This window comes from Rhinichthys klamathensis, unplaced genomic scaffold (assembly GCF_029890125.1).
Source record: "Rhinichthys klamathensis goyatoka isolate OS25496 unplaced genomic scaffold, OSU_Roscu_1.1 h1tg000327l_1, whole genome shotgun sequence".
Lineage (NCBI taxonomy): Eukaryota > Metazoa > Chordata > Actinopteri > Cypriniformes > Leuciscidae > Rhinichthys > Rhinichthys klamathensis.
The window spans coordinates 269,413-292,003 of record NW_026606842.1 but is presented as its reverse complement, the minus strand read 5'-3'; the positions used below and the strand labels follow the sequence as shown (position 1 = coordinate 292,003).

The 22,591-nt window shown below is 44.1% G+C and overlaps 1 protein-coding gene across 2 annotated transcripts in view; it reads right to left on the bottom strand.

The window, feature by feature from the left end:
• Positions 1-202: 202 nt before the first annotated feature.
• Positions 203-22,591, bottom strand: part of bcor (BCL6 corepressor) — a 41,426-nt gene continuing 19,037 nt past the window's right edge. For both annotated transcript variants that reach the window (XM_056271886.1, XM_056271888.1), the window contains 8 exons: positions 22,073-22,462; positions 18,188-18,489; positions 15,563-15,841; positions 8,321-8,487; positions 7,291-7,436; positions 4,596-4,673; positions 3,564-3,714; positions 203-1,366 (listed from right to left, as the gene is read on the bottom strand). In XM_056271886.1, coding sequence (XP_056127861.1) covers positions 1,072-1,366; positions 3,564-3,714; positions 4,596-4,673; positions 7,291-7,436; positions 8,321-8,487; positions 15,563-15,841; positions 18,188-18,489; positions 22,073-22,462 — 1,808 coding nt within the window. In that variant the 3' untranslated portion in view covers positions 203-1,071. The remainder of the gene's footprint in view (positions 1,367-3,563; positions 3,715-4,595; positions 4,674-7,290; positions 7,437-8,320; positions 8,488-15,562; positions 15,842-18,187; positions 18,490-22,072; positions 22,463-22,591) is intronic.

The following is a 22,591-nucleotide window of genomic DNA, read 5'->3' as shown; positions in this document are numbered from 1 at the left end:
TATTTAAAGGAACTTTTTTTGGTAAAATATAAATACAAATGATAGCGTATGTAATTACAAAGTCCGATCACTTCTCCAAAAAAACAAAAAAACAAAACAACAACACTTGAGAAACAAGTTACTGAAATAGTCAACCCATTATTTACAAGTTCAAGCATGTATCTGCCTAACAAAGCGTCAGATTAGTATTTTACATTTACTTTAATATTTTACATTTACTTTAATATTTTACAAAGAAAAGCCACATTAAAATATCTTAATTTCTACTCATAAATAAGTGACTTAGTCAAAGCAACAGCTTGCGTACAGGGTACGAAACAGCTTTGTAGATTAGAGTTTAACACGGGAGACCAAAAAAATCCCACACTGGTTACTGGTCAACACTATAAAAACGTCTACTCCAGTCAAGAAAAATCGCTGACGAAGTGTGCTAATGAACTCTTGACGAACCGAAGGGGCTTCCGGCCTCTGTAGATCCTCTAACGTTGACATCACGATTAAAACCCCGATCCAAGCAGATTAAGTATTTACAACATCGTAACTCCAATTATAAAATAAAGACCTGACTAAACAAGACAAAAAAGGCAGCGCATATATATATATATATATTTATTTATATTTATATATATATTTATATCTATATATAATACACACAAATAAAATACAGTGACTGTATATATACTTATATTCCTATTTAGAAAACATCTCTTTTAAACGAAAGAGATCCTCGTTGCGAGAATGGCTTCCTATCTCATAGTTAGCCAGAGATAGTAGTCCAAATCTCAGGTCTGTTCTCTTTCGATTTCTGCAGAATGTACACTATGTACAGGTTTGCATCGTCACCAGGAGAATTAGTATGCGAGCAGGGCGTAAGAGATGTCGAGAAGATCCAAAACCTTCTCGTAGCCAAACAGAAAGATCAGCTGCACAGGGACCGAATTTCGCCTTTGGCTACCAGTCCAGAAGTTCCTTGAAATGTCAAGAACCGCATTCAAATATCCTTTTCCTCTGCTTCTAGTTCTCCCTGGCTCTCTAAGGGTCTGTCCGAGAGTCCAGAGCATGTGCAGAGGCTCACGAGCGAAGTCTGGATGCTGGCTCCCAGCGGTTGTCCAGGCATTCGAGCGATGACCCCAGCAGCGCCACCAGTTCGGCACTGATTTCCACCAGATCCAACAGTTCCTTGCTGTCTGGCAAGAATCCCTCGAGCTCTTCGGGACAGGAGAACAGCTGACTCAGAGACGCCTGCTTGTAGAATTCCGCCTCGGCTATCGTCACTACCTCGATGTGTGTGAATGTGGCACGAAACGTTCTGGCAGACATCTTTAGGCGCTTGAGGACGTCCGAGAGCAGCAACCAGTTTCTAGGTCTGAGAAAAGGAATGAGAGAAAGAGATTAATTAGCTAGAAAAAAAGAGCAGGAGCAAGAGCACTACTTCAGAGAAAGGACAAATAGGTTTTTCTTTGATATTTTGGCTTTTTTTTATTTATAGCATACTAAAAATCGATGAAATGATGCACAAAGTAGGCGCAAACTCGCATTGTCAAGGTTTTCACCCTAACATTGTGGCGGCAAGTTTGTGCCACTTTAGAGAATGGAAAAAAATCTGATTTTATTTGTATGTTTTGACCTTTTTTATTGAAAGCATGCTAGGAAGAAGAGATTAAATGATGCGCTAAGTCTGAACTTCCAGCGTCAAGGTTTTAATGCAAGCATCGTGTCGGCTATTTTGGCGCCACTTCAGTGAAAAAAAAAAAAAAAAAAATTATTTTATGTTTTAGCCTTTTTTATTTATAGGATATTACAAACAGATGAAATGGTGTGCAAAGTATGTGCGAACTTGTAATGTCAAGATTTTCACAGTAGCATTACGATATGATATACGACAACGATATGCTTAAAACAGATATCTTTTTCCTTTTAGTTTTCCGTGTACAGAAGACACCATTTTCAAAACGATCCCCATTCGCACGGATCCGCGAAAACGACTAAAGCGCTGTCTTCTGCTGTCAGGCCATTAGATGGCAATGAAACACTATAGACTGAACAAACAATACACATGTGCACGACGTCATCATCTTCAGAGATTCCATTTTTTGTTGTTTACATGGAGACCGTTTTCAAAATCTTGCACTTTGAAACCTGTTTTCAAAATTTTACGTTTTTAGGCGCCCAAAACACCGTTATCGTGTAAACGAACGGCCAATAAACGCATGAAAAGTTTTACGTTTTTTTTTCAGGTATTATTTTATGTTTTAGACTTTATCAAAAGCATACAAAAAAGAAGAGTTTACATAATGTTCAAAGTAGGCGCGAACTTGCAGTGTCCACGTGAGCGCCAAGGCTGAATGTGTCAGAACACATGCACAAAGTTAGAAACACCAAACGGAAGACACAAAAAAGTATGCGCACATACAACTTGTCAAGCACTCGCCCCTGCGCAGACACGCATTCAGATAATTAGACAAAATTACACAAAGATTCTCAAGGCCTTCGCTCGCCTAGAAACACAATGGGCTACACACACACACACAAAGACCATAGGCCGTGCCTGTCAGACGCGCACACACATACACAGCGGGGAAAGCAGTAACAGGCAGCGCTCAATCGATGGCACTTGAGGCGGTCTGTGGCTCTTGCGGAGCGCTGAATGGAGTGGGAGAGGGAAAAGAGAGAGAGGGAGAGAGGGCAAGCGAGAGGGGGGAGGAAATGTGAGGAGAGCAGAAAGCCATTAATACTGCATCAGCCAGCCGCGCCGAGCGAAAGAGCGAGCGAACGAGGGCGAATGAGAATGGGGGAGGGGAAGGCCAGAGACAAGCGCAGACTGAAGATTATACACAACAGTGAGCGCGGCAGCTGAGCCTGGGAGCGAGACAGCGAGCGGGCGAGCGAGGGAGGGGTGATGAGAGAGAGAGCGGAGCGCAGTAACGGCAGAGCGAGAGCCTGTGTGGGAGGTAATTAGCTGTGTCTGTTTAGCAGCGTGTCACTAGACTGTCTCTCTCTCTCTCGTGCGTGCTTTTGCTGTCCTCGCTCTGTTTAAGTGCGACGGGCCTCACGTCTCCACTAACGCTAGACTAACGTCGTCACTGGCTGTCAGTCTCCGCGCTCCGAAGTGGTGCGCTTTTAAGTGAAACACCTGTCATCTAGGTCAAAGCTAACTCAACTATTACGCAACCAATAATCGTCTAGTCACGATCAGATTTTGACGAAACATCTCTATTGATGAATCCCAAGGCAGCAACAGTGTCGGCCCAGCTTAGGCTCACATCTGGTACGCGTTGAATCCACATGTACCAGATGTGGCCCGGATCTGGGTCGACACTATGTTGCTGTCTGGGATGGCTTTGCACATTCAATGATCATCTAATGCAATGTTTCCCAACCTATTCCTGGGATAAGAATCTCTATAACAGAATTCCACATTTCCAATATTTGGCCATTCTCAGGATTCTAACCTGATCAATGATGTACACTTTCCCACTATCTCTTACATTTAAAAGAACTGTTTTTGTGCTAAATAAAAGTAGTTGTGGACAAATATCAGTCAAGACAGAGACAGCTCTTACCCCTGTGAGAGAGACACCTGGATGTTATAGCACGGCAACAGCGGTCGATCGGAGAACTCGAATTCGAAAACTTCTCTCTGTTCGTCCTCATCTTCGCCGGGTCCAGGGGGGTTGGCCAAGATATCGTAACCAGACGAGTCGTCAGCAGCCTCTGTAAGTAAGAGAGACAAGGTGTGAATTATGGAACGACACACTCTTGCGAGTGTTTATGAGAGCTACCAATGGATTACACTCTCATGATATCCCTTAAAAATTCCCTTCCCGCCCTCCCTCCCTCTCCCTGTCGGATTCACGCCGGGACATGCTTTTGTGGCGTCGCTCTCTGAACGCGCTCTCCTATTTGCTCTCTCTTCCATTAAGCGGCACTGCGGGAAGAGCCGCGTGTGTAGCCACTTCACTCATTTGTGCGCGCTAGTGGCACAGCGTACGGCTCGGAGCGAAACAGGCGCCTCTACCTCTTTCTGTTACGCTTTGGGTTTTTCCGAGGCGGCGCAGAGCTCCCAAAAATAGCCGTGCAGCTCCCTTCCACACCTCCCCTTCTCTCCCGGCTTTGTTATTCCAGGAATCCAAGGGAAAATGTGCAGTAGCAGTGGGTTTGTTTTTGGCCAGCTGGAGATGGGCCCGCTCACACACACACACACACAGCGCGATCTGCTGATATATGGCAGCCAGGGGAACTCTCACTACGCAGCTAGAATTCATTTAAAAAAAGAGCAATAAAAAAATGCTGCCATCTATTTTTGCCCCCATGGTGCCGACCCCACCACCCAGCGCATGGGGATTTTTATATAAATTCTTTCAAGCGAACATCAGAGAGGGAGAAGCACACATGGCGGCTGTTTTTTCAATTTTAGATCAATGACTGTCTACAAACATTGATGATTCACACAGAGATTTACCTTCAGGTGTTTACCAGTCTCTGTCTGTCTGTCTGTCTGTCTGCATGATTATTTTCTTTTTTCCATTGTTTCTTGCATCTGTTAGTGTGGGAGTGTGCGAATGTGTGTGTTCGAGTGTGAAAGTGGTACTCACCACACACTGCGCTGCCGTAAAACTCCCAGTACACACCGGGGTCATCGTCCACTCTGCCCTGCAGGTCGGCAAAGTAATCTAGAGTGAGAAAGAGAGAGCGAAATGAGACCATTAGTGATGTAAACAGGAAGCAGCTAATACAGAAATCTTGGCAGATACTGACAGCTGATTTTTTTTCCCCACCGCATAATAGACAAAAACCATTATGGTTTCAGATATGCCAAGTAGTATAGATTTATAATATTAGCAATCTAAAATTCAAGCTAATATTAGCATAAGCGGATGCCAGGGCTTGACATGAACCTTTTTGCTCAGCAGCCATTGTGGCTACTGGTTTTCCAAAGTTACTAGCCACTCAGCATTTTCACTGGCCACAATTTTGATATTGATACCATATGAAAAAACTGCCATATAGCTCATTTTAATATGATAGAGATTAATATTAGGCTGCTGTCACTTTAAGACCTGAAGCACAGATCCATTATACTGTTACACATGTGTTTTTTCTCAACTGTTTATGTTCACTTAAACATACATGAATGTGTTTCATGAATACTCGCCAAGACCGGCATTTTGACATTATTTTGAGTGTATTTGACTATTTAAGCGCAATAAGCAGCGAAAAAGAACTCAATATAGTAGCCTACTGAGAGGCAGCTTTATGAGATACTGCTTCAAATGTAGAATCCATGCTAAACAGCCTACAAATAAAAATATTAAATATATATATATATATATGATTAAAATAAATTGAAATTAATTGAAAAATACAATTGTCAAATGATAAATATTGTTTAAATATTGTAAAACGAAAATAATTAAATAAACCTAAATCAAATATCATTAAATAAACTACACTTACCAAACAACGAAACAAATACCAGTAGATAAAAGTACTACTATTCGGCAGATACGATATGATAACTCCATGTAAATGCTAAACTGACCACATTGACCAAGCAACGATATGACAATTTCCTCCTATAGAATGCAGAGACTTTGAGCGTGCAACCACATAACGTTTGCAGAATGTCAGATTCCACTTGGCACAGCGAAGCACAGCCAGCGGTGACGGGAGCCGCGTTTGCCAGCGCAGCCATTAACAATTCCACCCAGAGAAAGAGCGAGAGAGGGCGGTTGATTAGAAGGCTCCCACAGAGGGAAAACAAATTTGGGGAGGGTCTTTAAATCAGTGCCGCAGACAGCAGAACGGGACAAGCCTGCTGATTTACACACACACACACACACACAATATTCTGCCCTGCGCTTCCAGGCCGAGTTCTTTCCTGCCTCACGAACTCATGCATAATCAAACACACACGCAGCCAGTCAGTGTGAACCTCCGCCATGTGACTGAGCTGCCCTTTAACTGGCAGCCCTGAAGCTAATCCACACACACACACGTACATATTAAGACGGCTTTGGAGGTGAACTTGCGACTGCCGTCAAGAACAAATGGCGGCTGTGTACAAATTGCTTCGCAATGCCCTCTAGTTCAGCTTGAAACTTTCAGACCATTAATCAAGCCATGCCTCAAAAACCCTGACCACTGTCACTGAAAGAGAGAGAGACCGTCACAGTGCAGCTGTGCTCAGGCGAGAGGGGTCAGTGTTAACACAAACACAGGAAAGGCCGTCTCGCTAAATGCCACGTCTCCTGCGATGCCATCTTCACATGCACCCGGAGCACAGCTTGTCTCTTTCCATGTGAACGTCTAACCTTGAGCATTAAAACTTTACCTCCCTGCACAACGGGCAACGAAAAGCGCAATGACAAGGTCAACGCTCCACTAACAATAAAATCTGATGGTATAAACAACTCTTAAAAGAATAGTTATTCTCAACTTTAAAAGTGAAAGTAACATGTTTAGCCTATAGCATTAAATTCGAAACATTTAATATGGAATTTCTACACCAAACAGAAATGCAATTTCTTTGATTGTTCGAGTGGCTTGACATAGGAACAATGTTCCAACCAATGGCAAGCTGGGGGCGGGATTTGTCCGACCAATGGCAGGAGTGATTGCTATAATGACTGTTTTAAAACAAGTTTCAATTCTGTTTGGTTCTGCAAGTAGTGCAGAAATGACACATTGTAGCTTTAAATATAATTTATGCAAGATCAAGTTTTCTAAAACTTTAATTTCTTTAAACCTTTAAAGCCATATCATCACATACCGCACTTTCCCCCAAAAGTCGCAGATACACAAATGAAGTCTCCCATCAAGCTTCCAGGTGTTTTCTTGAAACGAAGAATGTACTTTGATTGGATTAAAAAAGCTCTTAAACTTCCAGCAACCACCAGTGGGAAAAACAACACGTCAAGCCGGTTAAAATCAAGGGGTAAAAATGATGTCAAAAGCTTTTTTTGTTCTAAAACCATAAAAATTATACTCCTTTTTAATCTTAGATGGCTGTATGGATCCAGATTAGGGCCAGATTATGGTTCCAAATATTGTTGCGCGAGACAAGCCCCGTACACCCTTCACAAGACACACAAGACCGAATAAAGACACGCACACGGACAAACACACATAATCTCCTTTCAGGGAAAGCTGATTTGCAGGAGCTAAAGGCTTCTCCTCCGCTCCAGCTGTTGCTTAGTAACCAGATAGCCAAGCGGAGCTGAACCCTCCGCTCCTACAGGAGGGAAATTCTGGGAATAGAGGTGGAAGAGAGGAACAGCGCTCTCTTACCAGACAAAAAACACTCCATTATGTCGCTGTGGGTCATCTTTAGCAAACCGCGGCCCGAGTAGGTGGCTAAAGTCGGATCGGCGCCATATGACAGCAACAGTCGGACCACATCTAGATGATCGTTTTCCACAGCATCATGGAGAGGTCTGTTGGAAGAGAGACCAGATCATTTACTTCACAAACAAACAACAACCACAACAATACATTTATTATGCAATTAATCTAATTTATCCATCGGAATTTGATGGGATCATGAAAAGTAGACTATGACATTACTTATTTTATAAAGTTCACCGCTAACTTTCACAATGCAACAAGATTACCTTAATTTAGGAGAAAGCTAGTGTAATTTTGAATTTAAATATGTATGCATATATGCATGTGTGTGTATATATATATATATATATATATATATATATATGTGTGTGTGTGTGTGTATTATTCAAGATTTTCTTAATCAAATTGTGAATAATTAATTATAAATAAATACATACAAATTATTATTATTTGAAATAATAATAATAAACACAATCCACCTGCTGATGGTTTTACATTCCAAAAATATTTAACCAAACTTCATTTTTCTATTTCACTTTCTTTAGTAAGTGAGATTTTTTTTTTGCTTAAACAGTTCAGTTACTTCACTTGTCCATAATTACCTTAATTTTATCAGCTGGCATTGCCCAATAAAACAGTCATTAAAACCTGTCACTGTCATTCATCTTTCCGTCAGGAATCGGAACGCTAAATGAAATTGGATTTTTAAGTGTATAGCGAAGACAGGGATCTCACACGCCTAATCTGCTCTTCTTGCGGTAATTATCCAAGCTAAGATTCTCGGCCTCTTCTGTTGTTGTAAAGCCATTATTACCAAACATATAATTACTGACATTGAGTGTGCGCGCGTCAGCACATGTGCACATGTGTAATTACCAGCGCCGCAGCGGCACACACATGCTCAGGAAGTCATGGAAACCAGTCCTGCATTGTTTCGGCTCATTTATTTAGGTGACATCACGCATGCGTTTACCTGGTGCCGTCCTGTGCGCTGCAGTTGATGTCAGCCCCGTGCTCCAGTAAGTGCTGTACGATGGAGAGCCAGCCACGGGAACAGGCCTCGTGGAGCGCGCAGTAACCCGCATTATCCCGATGATTCACGTCACACACTTTATTCTCCAGACAGTACAAAACCACCTCCTACAGCGAGAGAGAGAGAGAGACAGAAGACGAGTGGTTACTATGGTGCAGCGAGGAATGAAATTCATTAAACACCATTAAAGAGCGCAGAGAAAGAGAGAGAGACAGGCTGAGAGCAGACAGACAGTTCTTGCCCAAAGCTGATTATTGATGTGTGAGGTATCAGGGGTTTTACAGGCGAATCCTGCCCCAAGCCTGCTGTTCACTTTCTATACGAGACGCCTGAGACGGCACTATGTGTGTGTGTGAGTCTACAAGCAGCAGCAGTGTAGGAGCGACTTGAAAGGTGGGGGAAAACGTGAGCGGTGCTTGCCCGTGCAAAACCGGCTGCCGGGATGTTTGTGTTGGCAACACTTTTTCCATATTTTCACACCTCCAAGATATTTTAGTGCCTAAAAATGTCTGGGACTCACGAGGTTCCTCCGGAGAGGCCTCTGCACACCAACCCAAGCCAAAAGAACCCAACAACATGCTAAGGGTGTTGATATGCAGTTGCTAAGGTGATTTTTGGTTAGAACGTTGCCATGCAGTTCCTGAGCAGTCGTTAGCATGTTACTATGTGGTTGCTAGGGTGTTCTGGGCTGGCACAATTCCTAGAACCTAGAATTCTATGATATGGGATCCAATTTTATCATAAGTTTGGTTGATAAAAGAAGTAGGCCTAATACCATAGCATTACAGAGGTTTCCGCAATTTATATCGGCATTACAGCTGATATCAATATGATCGTCCCATTTGTGCTTCCCGCCATTGGCATATACACTGATTAAAAACATTGTCTGGAAGAGGGCAGAATTACAGAGAGCCCTCGTGGAATTAATTGGAGAGTTCTTCCGCAAGCTCGGATTTAAAGGAACTCCCTCATTCATCACCGCGAGCCTCATGCATGGTGGCAACAAAAACAAGCGCACACACACACACACAGATGGGCTGGAGAGGGGAGGGCTGGTGTCCGCTCGGCGCTCAGACGAATGAGGGCATTAGGATTCAGGAGGCGTAGCGCTCGCACTTCAACTCTGGCAGCTTCTCAGAGAGCGCATTCAACCCCTCCCTCGACAGAGTCGCACAGTGATACGACCTGCCCCACGCTGCTGCCAGCAGCTCTGCCTCGCGCTTCCCGCCGGCTCCGTATCCAGGATACGGCATGCCGCCGGCATGACTGAAAAAAAGCCCAAGCCGTTAGCAGGGGCGCCGAGCCGTTAACGAGCCCAAACGGGAAGCTCTCGCTCCAGCGCGGATGTTCGCTTCCATCAGCCTGGAGAGGTGGACCAAAACACATGGAAGGTAAAACACACACACACACCCCAACCACGCTCAATTACTGAAAGCGAGCCGCGGTTCAGGAGAGAATTTCTCTATTTCCGTTTATGTTTCCATCGCCTCATTCCCTTTCCAGCGAAGTCTCTCTCTCTCTCCCGCCTCAGGGAGTTCCTCAGTGTTTGCAGGCAGGAGAGCTGAGTGTTACATTAAACAGACAATAAAGCTGTGTTACACACAGCCTAGCGAGAAAAAGATTTGTCGTGAGAACTGCGCTTTGCTGTGGCGTTTCCTCCCCCGCTGTCCCCTGCAAAAACGACTCCCAGCTAACAACTGCAATCAATGCATCACTCAAGACACTTAACCCCTTCACAACAGCAATCCCACAAAACAAGACGTCAGGACTGAACCCAAAGTGCAACCATTTCACCACAACCAAGTCAACCCAACCCACATCATAAAAAAATAAAAGAGCAAGAACTACAGCTCGCTTTGGGAGAAAGAGAGACGCTCAGACAGGAAAGAGAAGGGGAAGCTTTGCAAGGCAGACCTGAACTGAAACCAGTCTGGGTCACTGCTAGGCTCTAGTCAAATTCTGATCCTGGCTGATAGAAGTTGGAGACAGTTTATAAAGAGTTTGAAACTCTGAGACAGTTGATAAACTGTTATAGAATTGAGGCAGCTTTGCGTGGATTGTTTTTCAGAGTCTAATGTGTAGCGGCTTCTTAATGATCCTCTGGCTACGCACAGTGCTGACGAATGTTCTAATTTTACACGCAACTCAGGAAAAAACAGCCTTCAGACTGAGCAGGCGTCACGTTGCATTGGAAAGTGAGCGGCTAGGGAGAGAGACAGACAAAAAAAGACGACAAGAAAGGGCAGGATATGCAGAGGGGGGAGATGGAGCGTCTAAACTCCCTCAGCGTGGTTTTAAATGAGAGAGCCATCATGGCTGGAATGGGAGTTGTGATAACAGAGGGGAAAGGGTTGAGGTGGCCTCCACAGAAGAAGTACATCATTAACGGATCAGGAATTTCCCTGACAGCCGGCCAGGACGGCACTGAACGTGCGGACGAGTGTGAATGCGTACGTGCGCGAACATGCGATATCGTCTTGCTCAGCCAGACCTTTGACTAAACAGCAGATTGCAAACCACAGTTTGTTTTTACATGCCGTTTAAGGGTGGGTTTACCTGAGATAGATTCTACCACAATAACAGGGCACACAACTCTCAAAGACAATTCGTCAAATCCAGTGATTAGTTCTTCCAGAAAAGCGATAGCTACTATAAACCCAGCAGGCTGACTGATTTGAAAAATCCCTGTGTGCCCTTAGTCCCGGAAGTTGCATAAAGTCAGCCAATCAGTTTAGCACTCGCCAAATCAAGAAAATGCTTTCCAGTTTTTTGTGAAGTATGCATCAGACAGATTCTGTGCGGTCCGGAGGCGTCTGTGGCCGAGACTGCAAGATATAACTGCTGTCGCTCTGAGAGTTGAAGGTCTGTATCCTGCCATTTGCTCAGGCTTAGCAGACAGTGACAAAACAGGGTGCGACACACACACGCCTCACTGACCCTATGAACACACACACACACACACTTTCTGCTGGTTACTAAACTGCAAACATTCTTCACACGTGAACACTGACACTTTTAAAGGGATAGTTCACCCAAAAATAAAAATTGTGTCATCATTTGCTGACCCTCATTACAAACCAGTATGACTGACTTCTGTGGAACACAAAAGTAGTACATTTCTATTTTTGTCCAGTCAATAAGTGTCTAAAACAACATTGGCTTTCATTGTATGGGGAATTTATTTATTATTTTTTCCTAATTTAAATAAGTAAATAAATGATGAAAGGACTCTTTTTAGGTGAGCTGTCCCTTTAAATCAACTAATTTTAGTGATGAAATAATACCATTACTCAATCAGGAAAACATTCCCTGTTTTTTATTCTAAAATATGCTAACTTAAAATAATCTGAAAGGGAATTTGGATCAGATTAAGTTGCAGAGAATGCATGCCACGGGGTTATTTCAGGTCACAGGCTGTGTTTTGTGGTCAACGTCTAGATCAAAGACCCTTAGCACGCGGGCTTGAACGGACACAGCCTGACCAGCGGACACGCTCACGCAGTCAAACTGTGGAAAACACGCAGGTTTTTCCACTCGCGCTTGGTTGATGCAAGCCAAAATGACTCAATCACACACACGCACAGAGAACCGCTTGAAGGCGCCCAGGAGTTTCATCAAGCCAAGAATGGTTTGTTTTGAAGGTGCGTGCCCATGAGAAAATGGAAACGAGAGCGCGCGCAAAACTACGTGCCTTTTGCATGTTTACTGCTGTTGCGCTGGGACTAAGATGGAGTGCCACGTTTAAGTGTGTGAACTCTCGTTCTCTCGCGCTCTGAGACACACACACACACAAACGAGCAGCTGCCGCGGTCTGTGTTGAAAGGTTCGGCCGAGCAGTCATGTCATATTTCCGAGCTCTGGCAGCGCCGCGGAGCTGCTCGTGGCTTAACACACACACACACACACACACAAACAGAGCGCGCTGGCAGCTCAGTGCTCTGCTCGCGGCTTATCTCTCTCACACACAAACACACACACACACAGCGAGAGAGCGGCTTCCTGTCTGAGGCAGGAGACCAGGAGGGGGAACGGAACGAACGAGGACTAGAAAAACAAGCCGCTGTCGACTGACAGAAAAAAAACACACACGCGGACGGAAGGTCTGTCCCCACCTGCTATGGGCCGACGAGAGAGAGAGAGAGAGAGAGAGAGAGAGAGAGAGAGAGAGAGAGAGAGAGAGAGAGAGAGAGAGAGAGAGAGAGAGAGAGAGAGAGAGAGAGAGAGAGAGAGAGAGAGAGAGAGAGAGAGAGAGAGAGAGAGAGAGAGAGAGAGAGAGAATGAATGAGGAATACGGGGTGGGAAAGATTACATTTTATCTCGCTTCCTCTGACACACACACACCGCACGGATCGGCCACCGTATCTGTGGCGCACGCACAGCCCCGCGAGAACAGCCGCCTTTAACCGATGTCACCAGGCGCATTTATAAAGCCATTAGAGCAGAATTAGACCCCGAGCGCCAGCGGGGAAAATCACAAAGCCCTGAGACTCAGCGGTAACGAGAGCCCACGCTCGACCAGCGTTCGAGAAAATCCACCGCTAGCGGAACACTGTAGCTCTCTGCAATCTGGGGGGAACGTTTAGCTTGTAAAAAATATATAAATATGGATGTTTTTAAAATAGTTGAGCTATTCGTATACAATGTAGCTATTAGTGAAAAAATTGTTTAGATATCGGTTCAACGTTAGTTTAGCTAGTAACAAAGAACAGTTTAGCTATTCGTAATGAAATGCTAGTCGGCATGAGATGGAAGCTGCGATAGCTTTTCCGACTAGAATAAATGTATAGGGAGGGACTTGCTATTGCTGTCATGTGAGTGACAGTTTTTCCCGCCCTCGCGCCGGTAAACACGTCATCAGAGAAGAGATGCGTTTGCAAGAGAGAGGGGAAGTTATTTTAAATAAAGCTTATGAGTGCACATTAACTAAATAATGAACTAAAAAATAATGATGTGCACGAACAAATCATTAACAAATAGCCTACTGCAATATTATTAAAAAATATATATTTAAACTGTCAATTTTAATTTCATGATGTGTGGTGTAATTGTACAGTTTTACTGAAAAATAATTTAGCTATACAAAAACAACGTTTAGCTATTCGTAAACAATAGATATTAGAACACAATTAGTTTATCTATTAGTATAGAAAAGAAAACCATGTGTAAAAATCTAAAATTAGTCTTTAAAATCAACAACAAAATGACAATTCTTCCTTTTCTGTGAGAAACAACAACCTTTTTTTTGGTCAGAATTGCAGTAAAACCTCCCTCTCTTTCCGTGAGCCGCTAATGGCGGGCGTTGGTTTGGGCGACGAGAGATCGGGAGGTGTGCGGAACGGGCGGCTAATGGCTTAAAACAGCGCGTGTTTAGCACCTCCAGTCGAATGATTAATTAACGTGGAGATTACGGAGAGCACTTGTCAGATCGCTGATTGGACCTTAATGGCAAAGAGCCATTCTGCCTGAGAGCAGAATTACCGACAGAGTCTAGCAACCGCAGCAGAATCAGACAGAGAGAGAGAGGGAGAGAGAGAGAGAGGGAGATTGATAGGGCTCTTTCACACATACACACACACACATAACGATAGGTTTCAATCAGCACACAAAGGCCAGTTTTGTCTGAGTCATAAAAGAGGGAGGCAACAACCAAACACAAGTGTAAATAAGCAGCATCGTAACGCAAGCGAGACGTCAGCACTGGCGGAGTGTAATGAAAGAGTGTGTGTGTTGCAGTAAAACTCTTGGCGTGAGAGCTAAAGGGAGGTGAAGAAATGCAAACAAGAGATGTAGGGGGATGGGAACTGCAAACGTATGTGTGCGTGTGAGGATGTGTGTGTCAGTGCGCGGCCACTTCAAGCACAAAAAAATGGAAGGAATGGAACACAACGGAACGTGGCATCCCTAGTTGTGAGAAAACAAACCACAGACACATGTGGATGCGTGTTATAGGCAGAATGAGAGAAAAGATGAAAGCAGCAAATGGGAAAAACAGGAAAAAGACCAAGCGTAAAACTAGCTTGATGATTCCGACACCACACAAGCGTGTTCTATTCTGGAACAGCACCACTGTCTCGGTGTTAAAAATGCTCCGTAAAATGCAATAAGAAACTTTCCCTTTCAGTGGAATTCAAGGCACCGCTGCGGAGCGAGAGAGGAGGGGGGAGGGCTGGGGAAGGAGAGAAATCATGCGCTCGCAGCAGTAATCGCTCATTTCCTGTTCTCCGTGCCAGTCCTTTCAGACGCACTGCCGGAACTAATCCAGCTCCCCATTAATCTGCACAAATTGGACACGGAACGCCGCGCCATTCCAGAACCCGCGGAACCACCATATTCCAGAACTGTGGAATACGACTGAATTCCAGAACAGCAGGGAATCTACTAACGGACGAGACTAATGCATGTTCGGTTGCATTAAAAAAATACTGTTGCAGAGATATAAAACTTTATTATATTTAAAAGGCAAGAAATCTGAATTTTAATAAAAATTAAAAGTCCCTAGTCTTATTACCCACAATTCATCAGTGTACGTTATTTTAAAGAGAACGTTTGTTTTTGTAATCTTCAATCAAAAATGTATTATATTTAATCAAATTAAACCCCCAAGAATGTTTAACTATTTCCAGTAAAAAAAAATTTTAAAAAGCAAAAAAAGTTATTGCAAAAAGTAAAAGCATTTCAAATGCGGTTTCATGTTGTCTTTAAAAGCATTTCAAATGCGGTTTCATGTTGTCTTTAAAAATGCTGCAGTGTTACAAAAAATATCAAACACTACCAACATTTATTAAACTCAAAAAGGCCAAATACAAGATCAGAGACGGCGTGCAAAGGGTTAAGGTTCTCCAGTTCGACAGAGGGAAAGAGCAAGGACAAGCGCGCCTGTGAAAGCACGGGAATGAATGTGAGCGAGAAAGGTTTGAGTGGGAGTGCAAAAGGCGAAAGGAGAACGGGATGAGACAGCGCGTATGGATGTGTGTGGAAGCGAGAGGCTGTGTCGCAAGAAGGGGAAAAAAAAAAACTGTGTGTGCGCACGCCAAGCAATCGCTCTGTGCCTGTCAGGGGCTCTCGCATGTCAGACTCAGTCTCACGCAGAAATAATGAGATGCGAAGAGAGCAGGAGAGGGCAGAGAGAGAGAGAGCGCGAGCGAGAGAGACAGTCGCACACACGCGCAAATACACGCTTACCTCATATCCCAGCCGCGCTGCTCGCTGTAGTAGAGTCTCGCCTGCATTCTTGTTGACGATGAGTCGGCGTGCTTCGGGCGGCATGGGCCTGCTGACTGGCGGCTCCGCTGACACTGGAGGTGCGGGGGCGACCGGAGGTACCGGTGCATCCGGAACGGAGCATGGAGGGGTCGGAGGTGCCGCAGGCTGGTAGGCAGGAGAAGGGGGGCAAGGTTTGACCGGAGAAGTCTCGTAATCGGAAAGAGATGCTGGCCGCTTCTGGGCGGAACGCTTCACCACCTGAAGGGAGGGAATAAAAATGCGTCACTTTAACATTTATGACAGATGGCAACACCATCACAAGGCCTCGGATTTCACACACAGGCGTTGAAAGTCACAGTATGTGGCGCCACAAACAGGGTAAGGTGGACGCTCTGTACAAAGACAGAGGACAAAAGAGTGACAGAGCTACAATCGCTTGGAGCCAAGAGACAGGCGGGATGGAGCGCTAATTAATCACAGCGACAAGTTCATACTCGGCACTGCAGCAGAATCAGCGAGAGACTAAAATTTGAAAATCTTTTAAAAATTTTGCTGTGAAAATTGACAAATGTGAAGTAACTATGGAAGCTTGTTTCCACCACGGAATAAAACAATTGAAAAGATAATTACAATTTCTCACAATTCAGATTTTTTTCTCACAATTGCAAGATATAAACTCGCAATTCTGACTTTTTTTTCTCTCGCAATTCTGACATTTTTCTCGCAAGTCGGACATCTTTTCTCAAAATTCTGAGATATAAACTCGAAATTCTGACTTTATAACTTGCAATTCTGACTTTTTTCTCGCAACTGAGATATAAACTCGCAATTGCGAGCTATAAAGTCCAATTCTGAGGGAAAAGACTTTGTATCTCACAATTCTGTCTTTATAACTCGCAATTCTGAGAATGAAAAGTGAGATGTAAATTCGCAATTGCAAGAAAAAAAGTTGCAATTACCTTTTTTTTTATGCTCTGGCGGAAACAAGCTTCCATAAGTAACTATTCCCACATAGTTGGATGATTTTTTTAGCAGTAGTGGAAAACTTAGCCCAGCGACAGTGCAGGAAACAGTGTTTCCCACCATAAACCAAGAACAAAAGTATGACTGTCAACAAAGGTTCCTCACTCACACATCCCACATGGTCAGCAAGGTTATTTTTGGCCTGCAGTTAAATGTGCCGAGACTATTTACACAACTACAAATTCCCCATAAACATTTTTAACAGAACAACGTGCATCTACTGTGAACATTTCTGTTTTCTCTTGCGAGCTGGAAAGCTGCAGACGCCGATCCGTCAACGATCGTGTTCCCCGGCAGGGAAAGTTAAACAGGAAACAACGGAAGACTTTGGCTCTCTCCCACTCCCTTTATCTCTCCCACCTTCCGTGTGCGAGTTCTCTATCTGTGGAGCGCAGTAGGGCAGCGGATGAGCGCCCTGTATGTGTGTGTGTGTGTAGGCCGCAAGTTCATGCGAGCAGACTGAAGGTCGGGAAAGGGGGGGGGGGTGATCGGGGCGGGAACTCCACCCACCCCAGAGGAGTTCCAGAGCGCAGCAGCTGTCAGAGTAAACACACACACCGCACGCACACACACAGAGCTCTGCCAGGCCTGTAACAGCGCAGGGAAAATGAGCGTCTCAAAATATGACGACTGACATTTACTTGGTCGTCTGAATGAGAACATATAGATTAGACAGACCAAGATTAACTCAACCCCTAATCCGACCCCTAAAAAAAAAAAAACATTTTTAGAATGAAAAAAATATATTATAAATGTATTATATAAATATTATGATACATATTTACATAATAAATATTTATATTATAATTATTATTATTTAGTACTGCCAAATTGATTAATCGCGAATATAAGCAAACCATCAGACATATAAAATAGGAATAATTTTTTTCCAATTGAGGACATACTGATGTCCCCAATGTCATGATTTGGAAATAGTCTCTCACTTCTCAAACTTAGTAAACCCGCACACACTGTATTGTGTAAACACCTACATAATATTTTCATACGAGTGTGTTTGTCTGCTGTAAACGATGTGAACTCAAGGTGTGTGTGTGAGTGTGTGTTTTTGTGTCCGGCTGCGGAACGCTGGCTACAAGTGTGTGCGCTACATCTGCGTGCGAGATCGCAACAGGGAGAACGCAGGCTGTGTTATTTAAAGAATGCACAGCGTGTTCACTGGGGAATCATTTTCCTTGACGGAGAGAGAAAGAGACCAGAATTCCGACCCGGCCTTCACTCCTCCCCTCCCCCTCGGTTGCGTCTCTCCGCTGGGAGTCTGCCTTTCAGCACAAGAGGAGGTCAAAGCAACCGCACTCTAAACACACACGCTATGACCCCCTCCCGCGTCCGTTGTGCCGTCCCAGAGAGCCGCGGTGCTTCCCTAATTGGAATGATTAACATTGTTGTGATTGGAGACACGTTTTTAAATGGTTCCTCGCTGAGCCCGGGAGAACGCTTGGGTTTCGAGCCAAAGCAAAGAGCATGGTTAACCTCGCACACACAGACAAAGAAAGGACATTCTTGTGCGGATAAACAAGCACCTCGACCTGTTATTACATCGACATGTGCAGCAGCTCTTACCTTGTGTTGGTGGGCGGGGCTGAGTTCAGGACACTCCTCATTGGTCGACTGCAACAGCATCCTGCGCTCCTGTTGGCCGAGGTGCTTGGTCTTACACTGCCGCTTGCCCTTTGGCTTTTCAGGGTCGCCGTGCCAGCGCAAACGAGAAGGGAAGGTGCTGTCGGGGTCCGTAGAGGGCGAGGAGGATCCCACTGACTTCCGGTGGTCCTTGATTCGCCGTTTGTCAGAAAGGTGAGAGGGAATAGCGGAGGAGAACTTCCTTATGGAATCGCCACAAAATCCATCAGAGAGAACAGGAATAGCTAGAGAGAAAGAGAGATTAAAACAGTTAATCAATCATGCTAAAATCTGAAGAATTGAACTTTTTTGGGAAAATTCTGCACTGATTGCAATGGAAAATCTACATAATTCTGCAAAATGTTAACATTTGGTAAAATGCATTAAAAAATGGCTAAGAACACTAAAAAAATAAGCTTAAAGAAAAATATACAAAATATTTATTCAAAGGTTGGGGAGATAGACAATATATGTCTATAAACACACACACATGTACATTACAGCGCAAGAGAGTTTAAAGATAAAATACATAACAAAAAAATAATGCAGAATTTTGTGCTCTCAGATTCAATGAAAATATTAGCCAACTTTTCAGCGTAAATTCTGAAATAAATCTCACAACACATACCAAAACGAATGTTACTGCACAAATTTGTACTTTTATAAAATCATCCTCTACTTGCAAATATATAACAGGAAAGAAACAACACAAAAAATTGCAAAAACACAAATCTGAGATTTCATCAAGGGCAAAACACACACAGATCAAACCGACAGAAGCTTCCTTAAGGTCTTGTTAGGTAAATCAGACTGACAGCGGTAGAACGAACGGCAGCAGGCTGACGGCCTTACGAGGGACGGACAAAGCACGAAAAGATTTACAAAAATGTATGTATCCTTTCCTTCGTCTGTTTTCTATTTTGCATCACGTGACCGGAGCCCGCGCAAAAGAGCCACTTTTAAGCGATAACATCAACCGGCAGAGAAGGACAGAAGGGAAAAGAGAAGAAACATGAAAGGAAGAGCAAGATAAGAGAGGGAAATCAAATGAAAAGGGAAGCAACAGCGAACAGAAAAGGAGAAATGACGGACGGACGTAAAAGTGGAAGAATAGAGAGAGAGAGATGCAGCAGCGAGGGAAAGAGACGATGAAAGGGTGAGCACAAGGCCGAGAGAGGGAGAGAAACCGAGCACGCTCCACATCTGTTCCATTATTCATCATATTCCCCGTTCAGTCGCGCGCACACACACCCCGAGAGCCCAACCGCGCAGAGGAAATCTCTCTCACGTATGCAAGCAAGCTACGCCAAAGACAGAAGACCACATAGCCAACAAAAACACACACTATCGACTAGCTAAACACCGATATATCAGGCAGGCAGGCCAATTCATTGGATATTTCGCAACTTAATGATCTGAATTGAACGATAACCCGATTCTTGCCAAGTTCTGACAGCCTTATTAATAGATAGAAGTCATTTTTTCTTAAAATGAGTGTGTGTTTTTTTTATACATTCATATCCAAAATTTACATTTGTTTGTTACATTGTTTCAAATTTTGGCTTAATTTTTTTTTTTTTAGTAAGTGTTTTTAAAATAAGTGTTTTTAGAGTATTTATGTATTTTTACCATTTTTATGAATTGAGTAAATATTGTCTAAAATAAGCATTAGAAATTTTGCATACAAGCATAAAAACAGTCTAAATTATGTCTAACTGAAAAACATAGTTGACCACTATAACCAATATTCACAAACATGCGCAAATTTGCACAAGCAGTACAAAATCGTATCCTCACCGCAAAGTCAGATCCACTTCACATCAACGGTCCCCTTAGAAATGCAATGATTTAGTTTGTTGGAGGCGAAACTGGCGGATCTAATAGATTGGGCCGAGACAAAAGCACCTTAGAGAACCTTCAACACGCAGACCACCAACTGTGCAACTGTTCGTATGTGCGCGTGTGTGCGTATGCGCATGAGAACCCATTCTCATGGGCAAACTTTTCCAGCCTGCGTAATGTGCTCCTCTCCTTCAACAGGCTAATTAAAGTCCTACCCCGAGAACCCTTGAGACCGGATTCACCGCACCTACCCCCCACACACACACACACGCACAGAAGTGTGCGTGCTCTGCAACCTAAGTGAATCGCTCAATTAGCAAAAGGGGAGCAAAGACCTTAATGCCTTTAAAAATCAACAGAACAAAAGCAGCGTGCTAAAAACGCACGCGCACACACACACACCCTGGGGCTTACAGCGGAGGGTTTTGCATCACTGGCATGTGTGTCTTGTCCCTCACACCTCGTCATAGACAACACAAATTAGCTTGCATGTGCGTACGAATTCCCTCGGCTGAAGAGCGAGAGTATGTATGTGTGCGGTGGGAGACGGATTTTGACAGGGACATCTGGGGGATATTAGCCTCCCATTAGCACGCAACTGGGCACACACACACAAACGCAGACACACGCAGACAATAAGGCATTAACTAGCAAACCATCTCTCAGCTTGAGTAAAACCAAGATACACATGTATAGTACATATTACTCACACACGCACAGAGTGAGGGATAGAGTGAGATAAAGAGTCTCGTCTTGCTGCTCTCTAATCCTCCTGACAGAACGCCAGCACAATATCCAGCAGCCAAGATACTGACGGGCAGCCTCACACACACACACGTTGTTATTTGCACAGTTGTGGAAGCTCATGGCTCATTACTCTGCGGCATGCGTTTTTTTGCCGAAGCTTTTATACCAACAAGGACGCAAGCGTCTGAGAGAGTGCGTGTGAGCGTGTGCAAGTGCGGCTTGTCAATCAACAAGAATCATTATTGCTATCCCAAAGCCGCAGACACAGGGCGACGTGCTCCGCTTTCCTCTAATCTGCCTCTCTACTGCCGCGCTCTCGTCTTTCACCTCAGTTCTCCCCTCAGCGCTCCGTATCCTCTCTCTTTCACTCCTTTTCCACCCTTTCTCTGCTTTCTAACAGCTTTTCGCTCCCTCTCTCTTTGTGTCTCATTCATTCACGTTGTTTGCGTCTCCTCGCTCAGTTCTCATCTTCTGGGTCCTTTTCTGACCTGCATAACTAAATGGGACTTAGTCTTTGCTTAGAGCATCATTTACAGAGGTACCATTTGAAAGAAACAGGGTGTAGTATGTAGAACATCGTATGTAGCGTGAAGATTGTAGTATTATGTAGTAAGTAGGGTGTAGTAGTATATACTATGTCAGGTGCAATGTATAGGCCGTAAACTCCGTTGGATGTGAGAAGGATGTAGAGAAGGATGTAGGCTGGGGGTGTCAAACTCCAAACAGCCCTGCAGGGTTTAGCTTCAACCTTAATTAAACACATATGGTCCAGCTAATCAAGTCCTTTAAGCTTATTTGAAAACTACAGTTATGTGTGTTTCGGGCAGGGTTGGAACTAAACTCTGTAGGACTGTAGCCCTCCAGGAATACCCTGGACACCCCTGGTGTAGGGCATATTATTTAGGGTGTAGGGAATAGGGTGTAAAAGGAGTGTAGAGTGTAGTATTTAGGGTGTAGGGTAGTATGTATTTGTAGGAGGGAGGCTGTAGGTAGGGTGTAAGGTATAGTATGTAGACCAGTTTGTGACTAAACAGCTAAACGAGGAAACCGTTTAGTCATGCAAATAAAACAGGATAATAGATGACAAAACTAATTTACACCTCAGTCCCTTTCCATCTTAAGTCCAAGGTCCTGTTGACAGTGTCCTCTATTTTCACCGACAGTCTTCTCTGTTCTACCCAGAATACTCTGCTCTCCGCTTACAACTATGCATTTAAATGACAGAACAGGAAGATGTACCTGTTTCGGATCCAGTGAATTCCAGCTGTTCCTTAGTCCAACCTCTCTCCACTTCTGCTTTCCTCTTCACCCCCTTGTCTTCAAATCCATTTGCTTTGACCTTTCGATCCACAGCAGGGACACCGTGGGCGACTCTCGGGATCTCTGGGGGGCAAGGGTCAAGCTTATCCCTCCTGGCGGTTTGAAGTGGTGGAAGAGAGGATTTGGATGTGGGAGGCAAACCCAGGTTGGGAGCTCCGAATTGCGGCCTGTCATGGTTGAGCTGCCCCTGTCTATCCCACAGTTCCTGAAGATTATGGAGGTGGCGGGGCTTACTGAGCCGAAGACCCGTCAACTCGATACACACTTTTAGATTCTTCACCTCCTGCTCGGAAGGTTGCGGCCACACGTCTGTGGAGATAGATAGGAGGCAATCCGTTAATACCTTGTATTAACATCTGGATAGGATGATCCAATTTTAGGTGGTCAGCTGGGACGAATTGCTGTGTACAACTGGATTTAACATGAATCTCAAATTCA